This window comes from Capra hircus, chromosome 18 (assembly GCF_001704415.2).
Source record: "Capra hircus breed San Clemente chromosome 18, ASM170441v1, whole genome shotgun sequence".
NCBI lineage: Eukaryota > Metazoa > Chordata > Mammalia > Artiodactyla > Bovidae > Capra > Capra hircus.
Genome location: NC_030825.1, coordinates 61,797,722 through 61,820,326, shown reverse-complemented (window position 1 = coordinate 61,820,326; position 22,605 = coordinate 61,797,722). Strand labels below are relative to the sequence as shown.

Below are 22,605 nucleotides of genomic sequence, written 5' to 3'. Positions count from 1 at the left end.
TGAGTGAGCATTAATTTGGAACCTGGCCCCATTCATTACATATGTAATGTTCTGTCCAGCACAGATTATTTGATGACTGGTAGAATGTGAGGCCCAAGTAAAGGTTTTGCCCATTCCTAGCATTTGTGAGGTAATATCTCCAGAAAGAAATCTTTGGTGAATGAATTCTTTGTCTAAAGGGCTGGTCAGACTAAACATACCTGATTTCTCTCCAGAATATTTTCAATGAAGCCTAAGATGGCAACACTTGCTAAAAACACTTCCTTAAAGTTTGTCATCAATGTGGGTTATCTGACAGTAAGGTAGGCTTAACAATACACTGACAAATTTATCAGTCATTGTATTTGTCAGGTTTCTCTCCAACATGACACATCGGTTTACCTTAAGGTTTGAATTTTGTCTCAAAATTCATTGAGCCTCTAGCTCAATACATGCCTAGAGCTTCTGTCCAGTTCGAGTAGGTGAAATCACCCCTGAATATTCATTGGAAGGACTGATGTTGAAGCTGAAGCTCCAGTACTCTGGCTACCTGATGCGAAGAGCTGACTGATTAGAAAAGCCGTGATGCTGGGAAAGACTGAAGGTAAAAGCAGAAGAGGGAAACAGAGGATGAGATAGTTAGACAGCATCCCTGACTCAATGGACATGAGCTTGTGCAAACCCCAGAAGACAGTGAAGGACAGGGAAGCCTGGTGTGCTGCAGCCCATGGATTTGCAAGGAGTCAGACATGACTTAGCAACTGAACAACAACAAATGTAGTGACAGCTGAGATTTAAGTAAAGGCTTTTCAACAGTCTTTACTTTTGTAAGGTTTCCCTTTCGTATGAACACTCTGATGCTTTGCCAGGTACACCTTTCGACTAAAGCAGCTGCCACACTCATTACATTTGTAAGGTTTCTCTCCAGTATGAATTCTCTGATGAATTGCAAGATTTGAATTCCGATTGAAGACCTTGCCACACTCGTTACATTTGAAAGGTTTCTCTCCAGTATGAGTTCTCCGGTGAATTTCAAGGTATGAATTAAAACTGAAGACTCTACCACATATATCACATTTACATAATTTCTGTCCTGTATGGATTATCTGATGTCTCTTGAGGTTTGAGCTGTGATTAAAGATTTTGCCACAGTCTTTACATTTGTAAGGTTTTTCCCCAGTATGAATTCTCCGATGAACTGCAAGGTATGAATTTTGACCAAACACTTTCCCACAGATGTCACATTTATATGGCTTATCTCCTGAATGGATGATTTGATGTTGTATAAGGTGTGAGCCAAAATAAAAAGTTTTGCCACACTCATTACATTTGTAATGTTTCTCTCCAGTATGAATGATCTGATGACTGACAAGGGTTGATCTAATACTGAACATCTTACCACATTCGTTACATTTATAAGGTTTCTCTCCGGTATGAATTCTCTGATGACTTGCAAGGTTTCCTTTTTGACTGAAAGCTTTGCCACACTCATTACATTTATAAGGTTTCTCTCCAGTATGAATTCTGCGATGTTTTGCAAGGTATGAATTCTGACTAAACACCTTGCCACATTCATTACATTTGTATGGTTTCTCTCCAGTATGTATTCTCTGATGAACTGTAAGGTATGAACTTTGAGTAAACACTTTTTCACATATATCACATTTATATAAGTTCTCTTTTGTATGGATTATCTGATGTCCGGTGAGGTATAATCCATAGTTAAGGGTTTTGTCACACTCATTCTCTGAAGTATGAATTGTTCTATGAATAACAAGGTCTGAATGTTGACTAAAGACTTTGCAACATATATCACAATTAAATATTTTCTCTTCTGTATGGATCAACTGATGTTGAGTGAGGTTTAAGCACTGATGAAAGGTTTGACCACTCTGATTACAATTGTAAGGGCTGTCCTTGTGTGCCCTCGGGTCTTGTGTCAGTACTGAAGGATGCATAAAATCATTCACACATGGATTACCAAGGTTAGACTGGATAGTAGAAGAAATTCCTTGAAGTGGTAAAAATGAGGCATTAATGTTGATACTCCTGTGAGCTTCATCAAATTCATCAATTTTCTCTTCACTTTTATAAAGCTTCAGTTCATTCCCAAAGCTTAATGGAAGTCTGTTTTCAATAGGGTGAATTCCTGTAATGCTTCTACCATGTCGCTGTCTCTTACAGGGGAGATTTTTGCCATGGGATACAGGCTTTCCTTTGTAATTTATTTCCTCATCTCTTGGCTGAAACTCAAAGTTACATACATTTTCCTGGATTTTCCTGAGGTAAAAATCTTCAATTTTATTCCTTTTGTGTCTTCCCAGTATAACTATTTGGAATCCTTCTCCTCCATAAATGTTTGCATTTAGTTGTAATTTCTTGATCACATGCATATGAGAGATATCTATAAGATATAAAGAACCATAAGTAATCCTATTCATTATAATTCATAAGTAAATACTTCATGTTAAATACATATTACACCAAACTAGTACTGACATGAAAAGGAGTTATGAAAATTCCCAGTCATGATATTAAAACCTTTGCAAACACAAAATGAATGATTCTTTAGTAAAGTGATCTGAGGTAATTCCACTTAATTTTACGGCATGCAATTTTCAAACAACCTACATAAAAACACTCATTGTAAAAACTTCTGTTGACTATCAAAAGTGTATATTTCAACCATGACACCAAAGCGCATACCAATTAGCAGTAAATATACTTACTGGTGCCTCATAACTGAGGAGAAAATAATATTATTATACTATACATATATTATACATACTTGGTAAATAGAAATGAATGCTAAAAAATCTGACAAAATATATTACAACAATAAATAATCCAAAATGAACTTATTTAATGAATAATCGCAATGAGTGGCAGTTTCAAATTCGGAAACAAATATAACAGAGAAAAAATAGCAAATATGATAAAAGTTTTTTAAAAAACAAAATGTTCTTTGAAATACCTCCTGTAGAACTATGTACCCATGAAGCAGCATAAAAATTCTAAAAGACCACCTTCTATAAATAAAATTTAAATATTAATAAATGAAATAGTCTCCATTTACATCAACAGCTATTACACAGAGCAACTCCCTACCTGTGCAGTGCCCTAAAATATCCAGGTCATTGCCTCCAAAATACATATTGCGAATTTATTTATTTAACTATGGTCATAGACAATATGGTTGAGAACAAATTGCAAGAAAAAGGAATACAATATATAATAAACAAAATGGATATAATAAACATACCTGAATATTATCTTTTTATCCAAAAGCTACTTTTGATTTGTTAGTATAAAAATGCACTATTTCTGGAGTAGGAAACAGCAACCCACTCCAGTATTCTTGCCTGGAAAATTTCATGAGCAGAGGAGACTGGTGGGCTACAGTCCAAGGGGTCACAAAAGAGTTGGACATGACTTAATGACTGAGCCTGCACACACACAATGTATAATATATAATTTTTACTGTTGTAAAAATGTACTGCTGTAAAAATTTTAAAGCAAATAAAGATCTTTCTCAAAAGAAAAAAAAGCACTATTTCTGAGAATTCCCTGGCAGTTCAGTGGTTAAAACTCAGCACTTTCACTGCCCTGGGTCCAGGTTCCATTCCTGGTTGGGAAACTTAAGATCCCATAGGCAGCATGGTGTGCCAAAAAACAAAGGACATTTCATGCCATCTAACATTACCAATTTCTTTTGAAAGTCTTGAGGAAAATAATCACAATTTTTCAAGTAAGGAAAGTGGAATCACAGATTTATGTACATGACCCCAACTGACCCAGAACATAAAGTGAGAACCACAATATGAATTTTGATCTACAGTCTGAGACAACATATACTTAAACATGACTGCCCACCCAAGCAGTCTAGATTACAAAATACTATGACAAATATCAGGAGTTAAGAAAGAAAACGTCAAGGAAAACACAAGAAGTGAGCAGTGTAACTACCAAGGGGATTCAGCCACCCCTTTTGAAACTGGTTTCTGAGTTATCATAGCTGCACACAGTGATTTAGGTTGTGTCAGGAGAAAGCTGTTCAATACACAGAGGTGTTGTTTTTACAGTGTAAGTAAAGTGGAAGGTGGAGGGATGGTGAAAGAGTGCTGCGGAAATTAAGTTTAGGATAATAATTTAAATATACTAGAAAAATAAGAATCTTTCATCCACATCATGGTATCATGTAAAGAAAGATCAGAACTGAGAAATGGCTTGGGTGGAGCATAGAATACCTATACCTACATAGCTTTCGACTGTGAATACCACTGTACAAGGGCAACTAAAATACTGACCTTAAAAGAAGAATTGGTTTAGCAATACAATAGTTCTATACCATTTTTAACTAGGGGAATTATACTATGAGTATGGGAAAGAACCAAATGAGATTTAAACACTGTAGAAAGAAATTAACTCTCAATCTATTACACTATTTGCTATGCAATGTATCCAACTGAGTAATTTAGTGACTGTATTTCCACATATATGCTCAATATAAACATACACAGTAATCCAGGAGACTGTGCAATAATGTACTCAGCAAAAAGCAGAAGAGAAAACCAGGAGAAGACCATCACAAGGAGTCTAATCTGTATACACAAATGCAGAGCAAATAATAGGATCAACAGTATTGTAAAGGAGGGAGATCATGATTTCAGAATGAAGGTCTCCTAGTTGGGTAAGCAGAGTTTATATGAGGAAACAAACAGAAAGTGCTTGACAAAGCCTGAAGAGATATTCAGGATATAATATATTCCAGGATATAATCAAAACAGTTAAGTAAGTTATAAACAAAAAAAGTAACTAAAATATTAATTACCTAATATTCTCTTGCATACAAAATTTTTATGCTAGCTCTCATTATTAAACATAACTGTTTTTTTAGCTGGCCTCTCTAAAAACTGGAAATCATATTGAATTCTTAACACAAACTCTCAAAGAAAAAATCATGAGTTATGTCAGCAGGCCAGTAAACCACAGGCATTCATTACCCATGAGGGAACCAAGTTAAAACAAAGCAGGAGAAAAAAAAAAAAAGGCAGAAAACAATTTGGGAAAATTCACCCAACTGGTAAAGAGGCAGCAGCACTCAAACAGATGCCTGTCCAGAAAACACTAAACCGAAAAATGTAGGAAAGTTCATGACAATTTCCTGGCCTTTGACTCCCCTCCTCCTCCTTACACTGCATTGAGAATGAACTGGCACAAGCCTCCCCATTCCCAGAGGTTCCCTCAGGTGAAAATGCTAAAAATATGACAGAAACATTCAGTAAAAGAGAAATAGAAAAAATGACCTCAACACAACAAAGGACATGTATTAATAGCCCATAGTTAACATCATATTCAATGTGTAATGACTTAAAACTTTTCCCCTAACATCAGGAACTAGACAAGGATACTTGCACTATTGCTAAAAAAAGAAATTACTAGAACTTCTAGCAAGAACACAAACATAGCAAAAACACATAAAACAATCCCAATAGAAAAAACAAGAAAAACATCTCTGTTGACAAATGAAATATAAGAAACCCTGGAGAATTCCCTGGCAGTCCAGATATGGTTAGGACTCCAGGCTTCCACTGCCAGGATCGATCCCTGGTGGGGAATCTAGAATCCCACATGGTGCATGTTGTGGCAAAAATAAAATAAATAAAAAGCTCTGAAGGTTCTGGAAAAAAAAAACTGATAAAAATAATGAACTCAGAAAATGACAATATACAAAAATCAATACTATTTCCCTACATTAACAATAAAAAAAATCAAGAATTAAATTCAGAAAATTCCATTTACGATACCATCAAAAAAATAAAGTGTTCAGCAAAACCATACAGAAGAACGGAAAGATATATGCACTATGAACTGAAAACACAGCTGAAAAACATCTGAAAAGTCAAATTAATGCAGACATCCCAAGTTCAATGGATTAGAAGTAAATATGATCACGGTGTAAATACTACCCTGAAGTGATCAAGAGTCAACCCAATCCCCAATAAAATCCCAACGGTGTGTCTTGAAGAAACAGATACATCCTAAGAGTCAAATGCAATCTCAAAAAACACTCAATAGCAAAACCAAGATTGAAAAGAAGAAAGTTGGAAGTTTCACAATTATTTCAAAATTCTTAGAAACCTAAACTAATCCAAGCAGTGTGGTATGAGCATAAAGAGAGAGAGACCAGTAGTACATAACACAGAGACATGAGAAATAAACTCTAGTGTATGTGGTCCAATGACGTTCCACAGGCGGTGAGGACCACTCAATGGGGACCAGACAGTCTATTAAACAAAAAACAAATTACAGTTCAGATCGAAAGTATCACTCCACTTTATAAGTTCTCTGATTTATATGTTTCAAAATTAGTTATTGATGTACAAAGAACAATGGCGCACAGGTGAATAACAGATGGTATTAACAACAGTTTACATAGTAGCCTCAAAATATAAGCATGTGAACTTGGACAATGTTGTCCTGATAAAAAATTCCTATACCATTTACTGAGAATGAAAGGGGATGGTCACAGCACATGTGAACATCACTGTCACAATGCCACTGAGACAGGCTTTTGTGACATTGCTCAAAACCAGAAAAACACCCAGAAAGATTTCAGTCAGGTTCTGGTGATATTTCCTATTTTGTATCATAGAATATGCAGACCACTTTACTACAGGGTGGTGAATTTCTATATAGCACAAAAATATTACAATGCACGAGGGATAGTATTTTCCATCAAATTTATCTGTTACCCAGTAACAGAGAGTCCACCAGAAAGTATTGATTAACTGTGGGTGGATTATCACAGCAGAATCTGAATATAATTTCACAGCGTAGGACTATGTATTTCACAAACAAATTTCAGAGGCAAAATCACACACAAAGTTACAAGAGTATGATATGAGGAAGAGAATACATTCCCAGACTACATAGAACACTACAGGAGTGAAAAATATATGAGACATGTGTGTCATACATCACAGGATCTTCAGACGGAACAATATGCTCCTGCCACCAACACCAAACTAAGAGCCCAAAAGATACACAAACGCTCATTAGGACTGGGGATCAAAGAGAGCATGACTGTGTCTACTGTCTTTAGTTTTCCTGCAAAATAATTACAGGAAACAGAATGTATCACCCTGTTACACAAGCCTGAAGAGTGTGGCCAAGGCAGAAGAGAAGGAATAGAAGAGGGATCCAAACAAGCAGACAGGATGAGAGACAGCTGCATGCAGATTCTGGGGTGCCAAATGCAATCAGAGAGCAGCCAGTGCTTTCCCCCTTCTGATGAAGTCTTCTAAAAACATCAAATGGAGATGGAATGAGCAAGGGTTCAGGGACTGTTGTCTGCAGGTATCAGCTCTTATCTCTATGGACTGGCACTGGACTCCCAATGGAGTGAAGTTGAGGAGAGATGAGGGACTAAGATGTCCCTTTAAAAGTCCACCTCATGCTCCTCTAAGGCAAGCAACAGGAGTTCACAGGAGTCAGATGGCAGAGCACTGCAGATCATGACAGAAGCTCTGCCTTTGTCCCTGGTGGGGATGTGGCACCACTAGAGGTAAAAGAATACATTTTACATGTGGAAAGACAAGAGGGATAGGTTACAGAAAAGAAAAATTTCCTCTGAGCTCACATAGTAAGTAAATGTTTGTACTTCCTATAGAATTCTCTGACAAGGGGAAAGTCTGTAAACACTATTAATAGTGAGGCTCCCCTGGACCCTTCTGAGATCTGAACTGTGTTCACCCTTTGATACACTGCCAAAGGCATTCACCTCACTCTCCATTGACCAGGGCTCTTTGTCTTGTTACAAAATGGGTAAAATATTCAGGTAAGAAACAGAAATACCTCCACCTAAGAGGAAAGACACATGACTTGCTGTGGCTTTGCCAGAATCCTAGTCCCTTGCTCAACTGAGGATTGATGGGAATACAGAGAGGAATAGAAAAATATTTTCAAAATTCACCTGCTGTTTACCTCCTTCTGAATATAGAGGTAACAGAATAATGTGAAGAAACATAGCTCTTTTCCTAAAACTCCTGAATCAAAAGCACATGGGTAGGAAACAGGAAAATGGGTATGTTAAAAGTCTTCCATTGAGCTTTACAACTACAAAAGCTCTGGAACAACTCCTGATGTATCATGAAGTGGGCAGATCGTCAGAGGAAAAGGTAGATTTAAACTCCTGAGGCTGCGTCCTAAAGCTCTTCATGTCTGAATCAACAGGGATTTCAGATCAGTCAAGTAAAACCGGGGCTCCCAAGAGGCACACAGTGGGAAATGCAGAGATACCCCAGGGCAGATCCCAACTTCAAAGGGAAGTGATCCTCACCCAAGGAGACTAGGTTCCTGAGGGTCTCCACCATCACGTCCCTGTACAAGGCCCTCTGAGCAGGGTCCAGGCATTCCCACTCCTCCTGAGTGAACTCTATGGCCACATCCTTGAAGGTCAACTGTGCCTGAAATGAAAACACATTTCACCAAGGGGCCATGAGGAGAATTCTTATTTTCACACAATAGGAGAAGAGAAGGGAAAGGATCAAGTTTAAGTATGTTTTCTGACAGATCCATGGAAAGCTATTTGAAGGAAATTATGGGTCTCTTAATTTTAATTCCTTTTGCTTTTACACAGAGATTATGATAACCTGTAATCAACATGGATTTTTCATTTTTGTGGACAATACATGAAATACATGTAAGGAAGATTCAACAATGTGTTGTTCGTCCAGAAGTGTTAGACTATGTTTTACGCACTGACTGCTATTCAAATCTAGATGAGCTACACTATGAGTGGTGGCATCAGAAATGACAAAGTCAACAGTACCATAAAAAAAGGTCAAAATCTTAAATTATGATCATAAGAACAACAGCAATGACCAAAAGTGTTCAAATCCTTTAAAGATGCTATCCAATATTCTAAATGCTTTACAGCTATGAAATTTTTTAATCAACATCATAGTGCAGTAGAGAAAGACACATGCTGTTCTACAGAGACAAGTATCAGAGACATTTGGAGAAACTCAATTTAGTTTAAGAAGCTAAGAAATGATACAGCAAGAACCTTAATTAAAGAGAATGCAGTCTTAAAGAAGCAAAAACTGAAGTAATGGAAGAGCTGCTACTGCTAATTCACTTTAGTCGTGTCCGACTCTGTGCGACCCCATAGACGGCAGCCCACCAGGCTCCCCAGTCCCTGGGATTCTCCAGGCAAGAACACTGGAGTGGGTTGCCATTTCCTTCTCCAATGAATTAAAGTGAAAAGTGAAAGTGAAGTCACTCAGTTGTGTGCAACCCTCAGCGACTCCATGGACTGCAGCCTTCCAGGCTCCTCCGTCCATGGGATTTTCCAGGCAAGAGTACTGGAGTGGGGTGCCATTGCCTTCTCCGAAGAGCATTAAGGCTAAAAAAAAACAACAGCATTAGAAGCACACTGACAGAGGGTTCCCTGAGACTACCTGAAATAAGTTCAAAGTGAACAACACAGAAGGCAATAAAGATCATTACAGATATGGGCACACAAACACATACACATAACATGTTAGTAATCTTACTACTATTTGAACCATGAACAAGAAAGTGTAGAAAAAATGCAGGGTCACGGAGTATATTTATACTTTCAACTATAATACAGTACACAGTTATAAAATCATGATGTTTTTTATGAAAACCATGGACTTCTAGATTTATGAACTCATGGACACACATGTAAATGTAGAAATAACTGAAATGACAGAAGGTGTCTCTGGACATATTAGTGCATGATTTTTTTCATCATTGTTTTCACTCATTTAAATTTCAGGATTTTTGGAAGAATGAAATAGCATCAATTGTACCAAATGGTAGTAACATGAAAAAAAAACAGGATCCCTTGACTGCAATCTCTATGGAACACCTATATATAAAGACAATGAAAACCCTAACATTGACAAAGATATGTATTAACAAATGCAGAGTTTATATCTGCATTCCACTCATAAAACACTGAGTCAAACTTAGAAAAGCTGTTACTATTATACATTAAGAGATGAAGAAAAAAATGATCACAAAGCAAAGTTAAAAACTACTTAAAGAATTAAATATCACAACTATAAAGAAAATGAAAAAAAATACATTGTAATTAAGAAAAAAGACTATTTCACCAAATCTCATGATCAAAAGGAAACTGAATGCATTCCCTCTGAAGTTACAGTGGACTGTACAGGGGATGACAGAGGATGAGATGGTTGGATGGCATCACCAACTGGATGGACATGAGTTTGAGCAAGCTCTGGGAGTTGGTGATGGACAGGGAAGCCTGGTGTGCTGCAGTCCATGGGGTCACAAAGAGTCCGACATGACTGAGCCACAGAACTGAACTGAACTGAAAGCATGAGAGACAGGAGAGGAAAAAAACTGCCCAAGGAAGTAAAAGATTTGCTCACTGAAAATTACTAAAGTTTACTAAGAGAAATCTGAGGACATAAGTAAATAAAAAGACACTCTGTACTCATGAATTGGAAGATTTAATATTCTTAAAATGACTTTATTACTGACAGTGTTAAATTCTAATGGAATCCCTGTCAAAATTTCAAAGGCAATTTTTGCCGTTAAAAAAAAAATTACAATTCACACGGAACCTCAAGGGACCCCCAAACAGCCAAAATATTCTTGAAACAGAAGATGGAGGGTGTCATTTTCAAAATTTAAAACATATTACAAAGTAATCAAGATGATGTTGTAATGGCATAAGCCCAGATACATAACCCACTGGAACAGATTCAGTTCAGTTCAGTTACTCAGTAGTGTCCGACTCTTTGCGACCCATGAATCGTAGCACATCAGGCCTCCCTGTCCATCACCAACTCCCGGAGTCCACCCAAACTCATGTCCATCGAGTCGGTGATGCCATCCAGCCATCTCATCCTCTGTCGTCCCCTTCTCCTCCTGCCCCCAATCCCTCCCAGCATCAGGGTCTTTTTCAATGAGTCAACTCTTCACATGAGGTGACCAAAGTACTAGAGTTTCAGCTTCAGCATCAGTCCTTCCAATGAACACCCAGGACTGATCTCCTTTAGGATAGACTGGTTGGATCTCCTTGCAGCCCAAGGGACTATCAAGAGTTTTCTCTAACACCACAGTTCAAAAGCATCAATTCTTCGGCACTCAGCGTTCTTCATAGTCCAACTCTCACATCCATATATGACCACTGGAAAAACCATAGACTTTATTAGCTTTTTGTGTAAAGCAAAGAATACAGCCTCCTCTCCTCTATTTTTTTCACTACATTATTCTTCTCTAATCTCTCTTTAAATCTCTAATTAATCTCTCTTTAATCACTGACTCTGTCCCCACTTCAAATTCCCTGGATCCACCGGGGCTGGACCCCAGGACCACAGTTCAAAAGCATCAATTCTTCAGCACTCAGCTTTCTTCACAGTCCAACTCTCACACCCATACATGACCACTGGAATAACCATAGCCTTGACTAGATGGACCTTTGTTGGCAAAGTAATGTCTCTGCTTTTCAATATGCTATCTAGGTTGGTCATAACTCTTCTTCCAAGGAGTAAGCATCTTTTAATTTCATGGCTGCAGTCACCATCTGCAGTGATTATGGAGCCCAGAAAAATAAAGTCTGACACTGTTTCCACTGTTTCCCATCTATTTCCCATGAAGTGATAGGACCAGATGCCATGATCTTCATTTTCTGAATGTTAAGCTTTAAGCCAACTTTTTCACTCTCCACTTTCACTTTCATCAAGAGGCTTTTTAGTTCCTCTTCACTTTCTGCCATAAGGGTGGTGTCATCTGCATATCTGAGGTTATTGATAGTTCTTCCGGCAATCTTGATTCCAGCTTGTGCTTCTTTCAGCCCCGCGTTTCTCATGATGTACTCTGCATATAAGTTAAATAAGCAAGGTGACAATATACAGCCTTGACATACTCCTTTTCCTATTTGGAACCAGTCTGTTGTTCCATGTCCAGTGGAACAGATTAGAGTACCAGAAATAATTCAGTGAATATGATATACAATGTACAGACAAAGGTGCAAAGACTGCACAAAGGCAAAGGACAGTCTTGATAATAAATGATACAGAGCAACTATATACAACCCAGCAAAAGAATGAAGATGGAACCTTACTTGTAACAAAGGTAAAATCTTCTATATCACAAGATACAATCCACCAAGTGCAGAGACAACCTCTGAGGAATAGAGGTGACAAAGTGATTTAAAGAATGTCCAGTTGTCAGAGATTTTGATTGATTTCATAGGTCAAATTCAAAAATGGAATAAAATATTCCCTGGCAGTCCAGTGGTTATGACTTGTGCTTTCACTGTCATGGATTTAGGTTCAAACCCTGGTTGGGGAACTAAGATAGTACAAGCCAACATGTGGCACAGTCAAAAAAAAAAAAAAGGAATCAATCTCTTTATATCACTGATGTCTTTCTCTGAACTTTCCCTTCCATTTGCAACTATTAAGATTTGAAGTCAATAGAGAACAAACATATGGTTCCCAAGGGGGAAGAATGGGGAAGGGATAGTCAGGGAGTTTGGGATGGACATGCACACACTGCTGTATTTAAAATAAATAAACAACAAGGTCCTCATATAGCACATGGAACTCTGCCCAGTATTATATGAGTCTGGATGGGAGGGGAGTTTGGGGGAGAATGGATACATGTGTATATATGGTTGAGTCCCTTTTCCTTCCACCTAAAACTATCAAAACCCTGTTAATCAGCTCTACTCCAATATAAAATGGCTAAAAAAAAAAAAGACGACTTGAAGTCAATGACTCATTCATTTAGCTTCAAATGTCTTAGAAAAAGAATGAATTACCCCTCATTGGTCAGTTTTCCAGATTTTATCAGATACCATGCATACTAATGTTCAACTTCTTTATCCTGGTTGACAGAGATCAGATAGTACATCCAGATGGGCCCTAAGCAATCCCTGCTGCCCAAGAGCACTGAGACCCCATCTCCAACCCGTGGGTGAGAAATCCTGCCCAGGATGATGCCCAGGGGAGCTTCCTCACAAGGACCAGATCACCGGGTCATGGGGAGACGGGATCTAAGTGGAGATGACAGGCCCTGAGGGAAGGTCCTGGGTGAGTGTGCGTATATAGGAGTCAGACAGGATACTCCAGAGTCTCACACGATTAGTGAGTCCAGAGAAGAGCATTTCCGGGAGGACAGACTGAGAATCCACCAAGGATATGACTTTACCTGAGAAAGAGCCATGGCTGACTTCAGTTCTTTCCTCTTCCTCTTCTATGCTCTTCCTTGGGCAAAGTAAGTCTTTTGAAGTCAACCTTGAAAGTTGCAAAACTGCTGTTAGAATCCATATCTTCTCTCTCTGTGCCCCAACCACACACATACACAAAGATCTCATCAGGTGGAAAAGTGTCTTTGGCTGCCCATTGTCACAGGAGAGACCAGAGACCAACATGGGACTTTCCCACACTTGCCCTCGGATCACACTCCCCTCCTGGTGAGGCCTCATGTACACAGCAGCAGGGGTACCTCCGCTGACCCCACGATCCCCTTCAGGTCACAGAGCAGGCCCTGGTCCAGCCCCACTCAGAACAGAGCCCCTCCTCTGAGCCCAGATCTCAGCCCTCAGGACTGGGAGGATCGAGAGTCCTGATGCTCAATGCTAGATGCACCAGGGCCCCTTAAACACTACTGAGGTTGGACCCCACACTGACAATATAAAAAGGAATATCTGGTCAGGGGGTACAAAACATGCATACCCAGAAGTCTTCATTGATCTAAGGCAAGCCTGAGTTGACCGGCACCCAGAGGAGGCAAGTCCGGCCCACCCCTCACATTCTATTTTCCAGCTTGACTGAGATTAACAGATGAAGAACAAGTATGTACATATAAGGCACCCAGTGTGATTATCTGATGAAGTAATTTACACTTCTGTCAACTCACAACTAGCATTTTCCTTCTGTGTGGCGAGAATATTGAAGTGTTACTCTCTCAGCAAATACCAAGTATATAGAAACACAGTATGATTAACCACAGTCAACATTAGATGCACACGCTGCAAATATTGACCTAAATATAGTGATTTAATTTCCTCTGGATAGCTAGACAGGGGAATCTCTAAGTCATTTTCTGTAATAGCCATACCATTTACATTTCCACTAAGAGTACACGGAGTTCCCTATTCTGTGTGTGTGTGTATGTGTGTGTGCATGCATGTTTTGGGACAGGGTGGGAGAGGACAGGAGAGAAACTAGCAATGGCTTGGCAGCAAGAAAGTAGCAGCTACACCTTATCAAGGATGTCCCCCTGTACTACCGTTCACTTGGTGTTGCCAGTCCTCTTGATTCCTGGAACAATCTCTCCCTACATGGAAGAACTTAATGGCCGCTCTCAAGTTCTGTCCACAGAAGCATGCCTAGCAAAACCTCTCTAATGAAAACTTTCTGCCATTTGAAGCTTAGTACTCATTATTTCCTTCCCTTTTCAACTCAGATGAACTTATAAACTCTCATGGGGTCCAACACAGTCTCTATAAAACCCATAATGATCCACTTATTCTGCCATAAAAAACCACACACACACACACAAACTCCCAAACTCTAATAAATCATGCCAGAGAGAAAAGTACTTATGAAGACACCCAAGGATCCACTGGATGCAAAACACCATGTTTTCATTCACTGTAACCTCAGCCCAAAGATTGTCATCTTTGAAAACTACATATAAAAGATGTTTTCAGCAATGCACAAGCCCCAGCGAGACCCAAACATCTCCCAAAGAAACACCCCCAATCCCCCTGTTGTAGCTTTCACAGTGCAACTGAAAATTTGTGACACAAAATACTGAAGAGTACTAAAGGTAAACAACAAAATGACCTCTGAAACTTTTCTTATATTACTCTAAAAACTGTAGAAAGATTCCTTTCTCTCTCTCTCTTTTCCCCTGGAGCAGGAAGGATTTACTACTTGCAAGAAGTAATGGAGATCTTTCTCAAAGCAGTGTCCATACACAATGATTCTTGACACCTCCCCAAAGACCCAACACAAGTCACTTGTAGAGCACAAAGCACCCATCCTCCTGCACCCAAGGATCCCTGTGTGCTCAGCTCAGGCTGTACTTCTAACATTGGAGGAAAATAATTTTCTGTGCCTGAAACCACTGCCTTCATGGAAGCCAAACCATGGGAGCAACCCAAATCTCCATTAACAGAGGAATGGATAAAGAAAATGCAGTACTTTTATATATAATGAAATACTACTCAGCCATTAAACAAAATGAAAAAAAAAAAAAAAAGCCATTTGCAGCAACACGGATGGATCCAGAAATCGCCATATGAAGTGAAGTTAAGTAAGATAAGGAGAAATATCTTATGACATCCCTTAGATGTGGAGCCTAAAAAGAAATTATACAAATGAACTTACAAAACAGAAAGAGACTCACAGACTTAGAGAACGATTGTGGTAGGGGGTGGGAGGCAAGGGATAAATAGGGAGTTTGGGATGGACATGTATACACTGCTGTATTTTAAATGGATAACCAACAAGGACCTACTGTATAGCACATGGAACTCAATGTTATGCGGTAGCCTGGATGGGAGGGGAGTTTAGGAGAGAATGGATACAGGTATATGGATGCCTGAGTCCCCTCACAGGTCACCTGAAACTATCACAGCATTGTCAATCAGCTAGACCCCTATACAAAACTAAAAGTTAAAACAAAGAAATCCACAAATTTACATTTAATGCTGAGAAATATTTCTACTATGGTCACTTCTCCTCAGAGCCTGTGTTCCTGTCTCCAAGCCAGCATTTTTGTTTTTCATTCTGGGAAGACAGGGACCCATATACAATTCTACAAAAACTAGATACTCTCTCCAAAAAGAACTGCCACGCAGAGAAACACCCAGTTTGGCCAATAATCTCAGGGTCAGGGTTGCTCTGACTGAGTTTCTGGTCTAGTCTCTCATCTGCATGTTATAAGCAGGCTCCCTGAGGCCCAGAAGGGAGACATTTTTTGAAAAAGTCTTGGTGGAGTGAACAGAATAGCAGTGTTTCCCAAATGAGATCCCGCAAAGTCAGTGGGCAGTTTGTCCTTATCACCTGTTCCATTTAAAACACCATCTATCAGGTACCTGATCAAAGGAAACTTCTCTTTCAAGGTCTGATCACACAGACACCAAACAGGTAATTCTTCTTTTCCAGAAAAATCAAAGTAAAATAATTTAAACAGTCGCAGCAGCACAGCTGCTGGTGCAGAAAACATTGTAAGGGTTTAGCTTAGAAATAAGCTCTGAGCAAACTTCATCGTGAACAGAGGAATAAAAGAGGCAAAAAAAATAAGGGATTCAAATCCCTTATATAAACTGGCATAGTATTTGCATATAACCTACACACACCTTCCTATATGCTGTAAATCATCTCGAGGTTATTTATAATACCAAATAAAATGTGAATGCTATGTAAAAAAAAAAAAAAAAAAATTAGACTAAACCAGGTTAAACCAGGTTTTGACCATTAATATAAAAGACATTTCTACCAAGTACTCATCAAAAGAATCTAAATGTATTTACTAGTTATGAAAGAATTTTTCCAATATATTAAGATAAAGCAGGGAAAGCACTTTGGTGTTAAGAATATCTGAATCAATAAAAGGAAATAATCTTGCTGTCAATGCTTTTAAAAAATTAAGGATATATCATATTTAGAAAAGAACCACATGAGTAGAATACATATTACCCCAAACTTCACAAGTTAGTAATTATTTGCAGGGAATTATTCATTTAATGCAGTAGTATATATATAAAGTTAACAACAAAAGAAATGTAAAGGAAACAGAGAAAAAAGTAAATCTATTATGGAAAAAAGCACTTTTAATGTTTCTTTAAAGAGGTACTATGTGGTGACAGAACCAGTCCTTTCTTGTCCCACTAGTGCCCCCTCCATCCCATGCCAGGAAATGGAAAGGAGTGACCCACACCTGTCTTGAGTCAAGTTCCTTGGCTCAATAGGGACGTTATCTTGTCATCATACAATTACCAAATGTACAAACTTTCCAGCTTTGCAATATGAATCTTCATTTGTATAATTTAAGCAAACAAAATTTAAATTTATTAGATTTAAAAGCCAGAAAACAGTGCATCATAACTTGGTCCAAATTCAATTAACTTACCTCTCCCATCTGGACCGTTTCCCCTCTACCTGCACAATTTTTTTTTTTACCTGCACTATTATGCGTTTCCATTTAATTGTCTATCTCCATTTCCTCCCTGCCCGCCCCACCCCACCCCCCACGACCCCGTTTCTATCTCCTTTTTAATATTTTCTATTCTGCTGCTGCCTCTGCTGGTCTATTTCTCTCTGCTCTCCCGCCACACTTTGCAACTCGTTTCTCCTCTTGTTGCCCTTTCCCCTTCATATCTTTACATTTCTGCCTCTTTCTTCCCCCAGCTCAACTCCCTCTGCCCTCCGGTTACAAACCTTCTCTGCCTCTTACAGTCCCTTCCTCCCCACTCTCAGGCACCCCAAGTGGCTAGGCTTCCTTTCTGCTCTGCTAGTCACACGCTGTCATCTGTTCCTCTCCCAGGACCACGATGTTCTGCAGTCCACGGCTCCACCTTTTATCCTCTCGCAGAATCTCTGTGAAGTGCCTCACCGCTGCTGCTCCCCTTACTACCAGTGATCGAGGCCCCCCTCTCCCCATGTTGCTGCCCAATTCCTGGAAATCCGGCTTTATAAATTTCTCAATTTTATTCACCTGCCATTTTCAAGGCTAAATCTATTTCATCTTACGATCTCTTTACAAGCCCCTCAGCCATCCTCTGTCTCCATCCGTTTTCCGTTATTCTTTGCACCTCATCAGTTTTCCTCTCAGGTTTCTTTTATCTGCGGCTGCCGATCCCATCGCCCACTTATTTATGGCAAAGGAGACGCAGTAAGAGGGCCGCCTACGGGAAGAGACCGTTTTCCAACAGAGGGAAGAATTGGGGGCTGAAGAACGTTGGCCGGGGTCACCAGCCCCTACACGGGGTGAGGGGACGGACTGACAGGGAGGGAAGGCCCGCGGGGCGGAAGAGCGGCCTGAGGAGACGCGAGGCCAGGGGGGCCGGGGTCTCAGGAGCGGGGCGGGCTCTCCCGAATCCCGGGACCGGGGAAAGGACGCGGCCTCCGGGGGCCGAGAAGGCGAGGCTGAGGGGCGCGAATCCACCTCGCGAAACGAGGGCTTTACATGAAGCGAGGGGCAGAGGTAGGAAAGGGTTTTAAGCAGGAAAATGTGCAAAAGGCGGTGTCTACTGAGGCCAAAGGCAGGGACCGACCGGCCTCTGAGATTTCAACCCAGAGAAAAATATACCCAGTCCGTAACAGCTACGACTGGATTGACTGGGGGCGGAGAGGCGGGTGCTGGGATTTTATGCCCGTGCCAACCCCCACGTCGTGAGGATGGAGTTGGAAGGGGGACCCCCGCCGCCACCGCCGCAGAGTTACACTACCGACAAGCAACTTACTCTCAGCCGGGTGACCGTCTCTCCTCGGACTCCGCTTCCGGTTCCGTAAAGAACGGCGCCTGAGGGGCCAGAGAGGGGCTTCCGGGGGCGGGGCCTTGGCGGAGCGCGAGGTGCCTGGAGAGACCCCCGGAGCCCGCAGGGAGTGCTGGGAGGCAGGGCAGGCGCAGAGCGGGGGGCGGGGAGTGGGAGGCTGATCCTATTCATTTGAAATTGCTTTTTTGACATGTATTGTCCCACTTTGGGGGGGGGGGGTGCGGTGCTGGGTGCTCCTTGCTGCCTGGGCACTTCTCTAACTGCAGTAAGCAGAGGACTACTCTAGTCGTGTGTGGGCTTCTCATTGCCGTGGCGTCTCTTGCCAAGAGCACATGCTCTGGGGCACACAGGCTTCAGTAGTTGCAGCTCCTTGGCTCCAGAGCACGGGCAGTAGTTGTGGCCCACGGACTTCGTTGTCCCAAGGCACGTGGGATCTTCCCCGACCAGGGATGAACCCATGTCTCCCGCAGTGGCCGGCGGATTCTTTACCACTGAGCCACCAGGGAAGGCCCACTGTCACAGTTTCAAGGTTAAAGCTGGGCCAGTTGCCTGGGCCAGTTATACTGAAACTAAGATGTATCCTAACACGTTGAAAACGGTTACAGTAAAAAGTTGTTTTTTCCAGCAGTTTGCTTACATGTCCAATTAACTGTGTATGAGATAAAAGGTTCCAGGTAAACTTTTTTTTTTTTTCCAGGTAAACTTTTTAAATATCTTTCCCCAACTCGTTGTCAACAGGAAACCTTACATGTTTGACAAATTATATGTAGTTTATAAATATCTAGATCATTCCCAAATAAGATAAACGGCTAAAATACTACTAAAAATAGTATTTTGCCTTACAACTCCATAACTATTTGTTTTTGTCTTTGAAATTTTTGGGACTCGGGACAGTAAACTACACAGAGAACAACACAGCATTTTCCCACACTTTCCATCAGATCTTACTCCCTTCCTGGTGAGGCCCTCACATACACAGCAGCAGTGGGCACCTCAGAAAATGCAACAATCCCCTTCAGGTCACAGACCAGGCCCTGGTCCATCTCTACTTAGAGCAGAACGCTCCCACTCAGCCCAGATCTCAGCCCTCAGGAATAGGAGGACTCAGAGTCCTGAAGTTCAAGGAAGGATTCAGATTGGAATCACCTGGGGAACCTTAAATATAATTAACCTTGGGTCTCACCCCATTTATTTGAAAAGGACTGGTCAGGGCACAAACATGTATTTACAAAGTGCTTCTTTGATCTAATGTGAAGACCGGGTTGAGCATCAAGGATGAATGAATGGATAGTGAAAATGTGGTGTGTGTATAGAATGGACTATCACTCAGGCATAAAGTCTTTTTTTTTTTTTTTTTGGCTGCACTGTGCAGCCTGGGGCATCTTAGTTCCCTGACCAGGGATTGAACCCAGGCCCTGGCAGTGCAAGCACTGAGTATCAGCCACTGGACTGCCACGGAATTCCCTAAAATAAAGAAATATTTCCATTTGCAACAACATGGAAGGTACTAAGCTAAGTGAAAAAAGAGTCAAAGACAAATACCACATGGTTTTACTTCTCTATAGAATCTAAAAGAGAAAAAATTGCAAAATACAGTGAAAACAGACACAGAAAAATATGTGATTTCCAGAGTGAGGTAGAGGAGTGAATTATGTGAAGGAGTTTAAAACGGGCACATTGACAGTTACACAGTAAGTCAGTCAGGAGCATGTATAATATACAGCATGAATAATAGGGTCAATAATATGGTAAGAATTTTGTTTGGGCACAGATGGCTACTAGACTTACTGTGGTAGGTCATTTCATAATGTTTGCAAAAATTAAACATTAAACATTACACCTGAAACAAAAATTGTACAGCAATATGTTTCAACTAAAATTAAAAAGATGTTCCACTGGAGAGACACCATACTAAACTAATTAATACAGGTGGCAAGGCCCATAACCAGGGCAGTCACCTCACTTGATATCAGAAGAAAGACTTTTGAGGAAAACCACACAAATGCATGAGAAAGCTGATCCAAATTTTAAGCCTGGTAGAACATAACACACTTCTTTCTAGGGAGAAACTTGACAAATGTACTGAATGTGATCAACTTTATAAAAATATATATGCCTTTGTGGTCTTGAAAGAATTAATATAATATAGAAACCATACAAGAATGTTAAGACTTTGCAGCAATTACTCAGGATACTTCACAAGGAATTCACACTAGACAGAAACATGACAAATGTAATGGGGAGATAAATCTTCAAACAATCCTCTCAATGGACTTAAAAATAAGAAAACTTACAGTGGGAGGAAACTCAGTCTATTAGGTTTGAAATAACCAATCTCAGATGTTAAATTCTACAGAGAATTAAAAGTTAAAATTTCTTAAAATTCATGAGTTGATACCTGTCAAAGGATCAGACATCTGTGGAAAGATTTAATTATCTGCAGATGGTACATTGTTTATTCAATTATCTGAGGTCTCCTGAAAAGGGTCCATTAATGACCTACAACCTGAAGTTTGGAATCTGTTGATGTTATTGTTCCATTATCTGCCTTTCATTTGTCACCATGATAGTCTCAGGGAAAAGATGGGTAAGATGAAACCCTACCTATTGCATTAGGTGGGGTTTATTCATATCCATGAGACCAGGAAAAACTAGGACACTGATTTTAAGAAGCTGCTGCTCCTGCTGCTGCTAAGTCGCTTCAGTCGTGTCCGATTCTGTGCGACCCCACAGAACGGCAGCCTGCCAGGCTCTCCTGTCCCTGGGATTCTCCAGGCAAGAATACTGGAGTGAGTTGCCATTTCCTTCTCCAATGCATGAAAGTGAAAAGTGAAAGTGAAGTCGCTCAGTCATGTCCGACTCTTAACGACCCCATGGACTGCAGCCCACCAGGGTCCTCCATCCATGGGATTTTCCAGGCAAGAGTACTGGAGCGGGGTGCCATGGCCTTCTCCGGATTTTAAGAAGCAAGATGGTATTAATTTGAGAGCATGGGGACAGCCAGAGTAGAGATGTAAAAATATTATCTAAAATATGCTTTGGGAAAAAATAAATAAATAAATAAAATATGCTTTGGGGACCTCCCTGGTGTGCTTCCCTGGCTCAAATGGTAAAGAATCTGCCTGTAATGTGGGAGACCTGGGTTTGATCCCTGGGTTGGGAAGATCCTCTGGAGAAGGGAATGGCAATCCACTCCAGTATTCTTGCCTGGAGAATCCCATGGACAGAGAAGCCTGGTGGGCTGCAATCCATGGGGTTGCAAAGATTCAGATACAACTGAACGACTAACACACAACACACACACCTGGTGGTACAGTGGCTAAGACTCCACTCTTAGTGTAGGAGGCCAGAGATCAATCCCTGGTCAGGGCACTAGATCCTAAATGCCAAAACGAAAAGATCCCATGTGCTGCAACTAAGACCCGCTGTGGACAAATTAATTTAAAAATAAAATATCATGTTTTGGGTGGCCATGACACCTTCTCTAGATATGTTGTTATGAATGAGGGCCATCATTGATGATTATATGAAAGATTATTCTAGCAGATGGTCAAGAAATAGAGTAGAACTTGACACTGTGAAAGTCAGGTTTTCATATGTGTTTCATGATGGGCTACATGTGGGAGGAAAAAAAAAAAGCAGGGGAACATGGGTTTTTTTTGTTGTTTGTCTGGTTTTTAGCTGCACCTCATGGCATGTGGGATCTTAATTCCCTGACCAGGAATTGAGCCTGTACCACTGGCATTCGAAGGCACAGTCTGAACCACTGGCCCACAGGGGAAGATCCTCTCTCCTTTTTAAAAGGGAATAGCTGTTATCTACCATGGTGGTGGTGATGGTGGTTTAGTCATTAAGTCATGTCCTACTCCTGTGACCCCACAGACTGAGGCCCACCAGGCTCCTTTGTCCTTGGGATTTCTCAGGCAAGAACTAGAGTGAGTTGCCATTTTCTTCTCCAGGGAATCCTTCCGACTCAGGGATTGAACTCGCATCTCGTGCACTGGCAGGTGGAGTCTTTACCACTGAGCCACCAAGGAAGCCCTTTGTTGTTACCATAGATTATGGAAAATTCGTTCTATGTCAGAACGCTGCAGACAGAGCAT

The 22,605-nt window shown here is 40.5% G+C and overlaps 1 protein-coding gene across 1 annotated transcript in view; it reads right to left on the bottom strand.

The window, feature by feature from the left end:
• Positions 774-22,605, bottom strand: part of LOC102187258 (zinc finger protein 28) — a 39,719-nt gene continuing 17,887 nt past the window's right edge. The window contains 4 exon segments of the mRNA XM_018063215.1: positions 774-2,383; positions 8,321-8,447; positions 18,008-18,186; positions 18,470-18,665. Of these exon segments, the coding sequence (XP_017918704.1) occupies positions 774-2,383; positions 8,321-8,447; positions 18,008-18,186; positions 18,470-18,665 (2,112 nt within the window).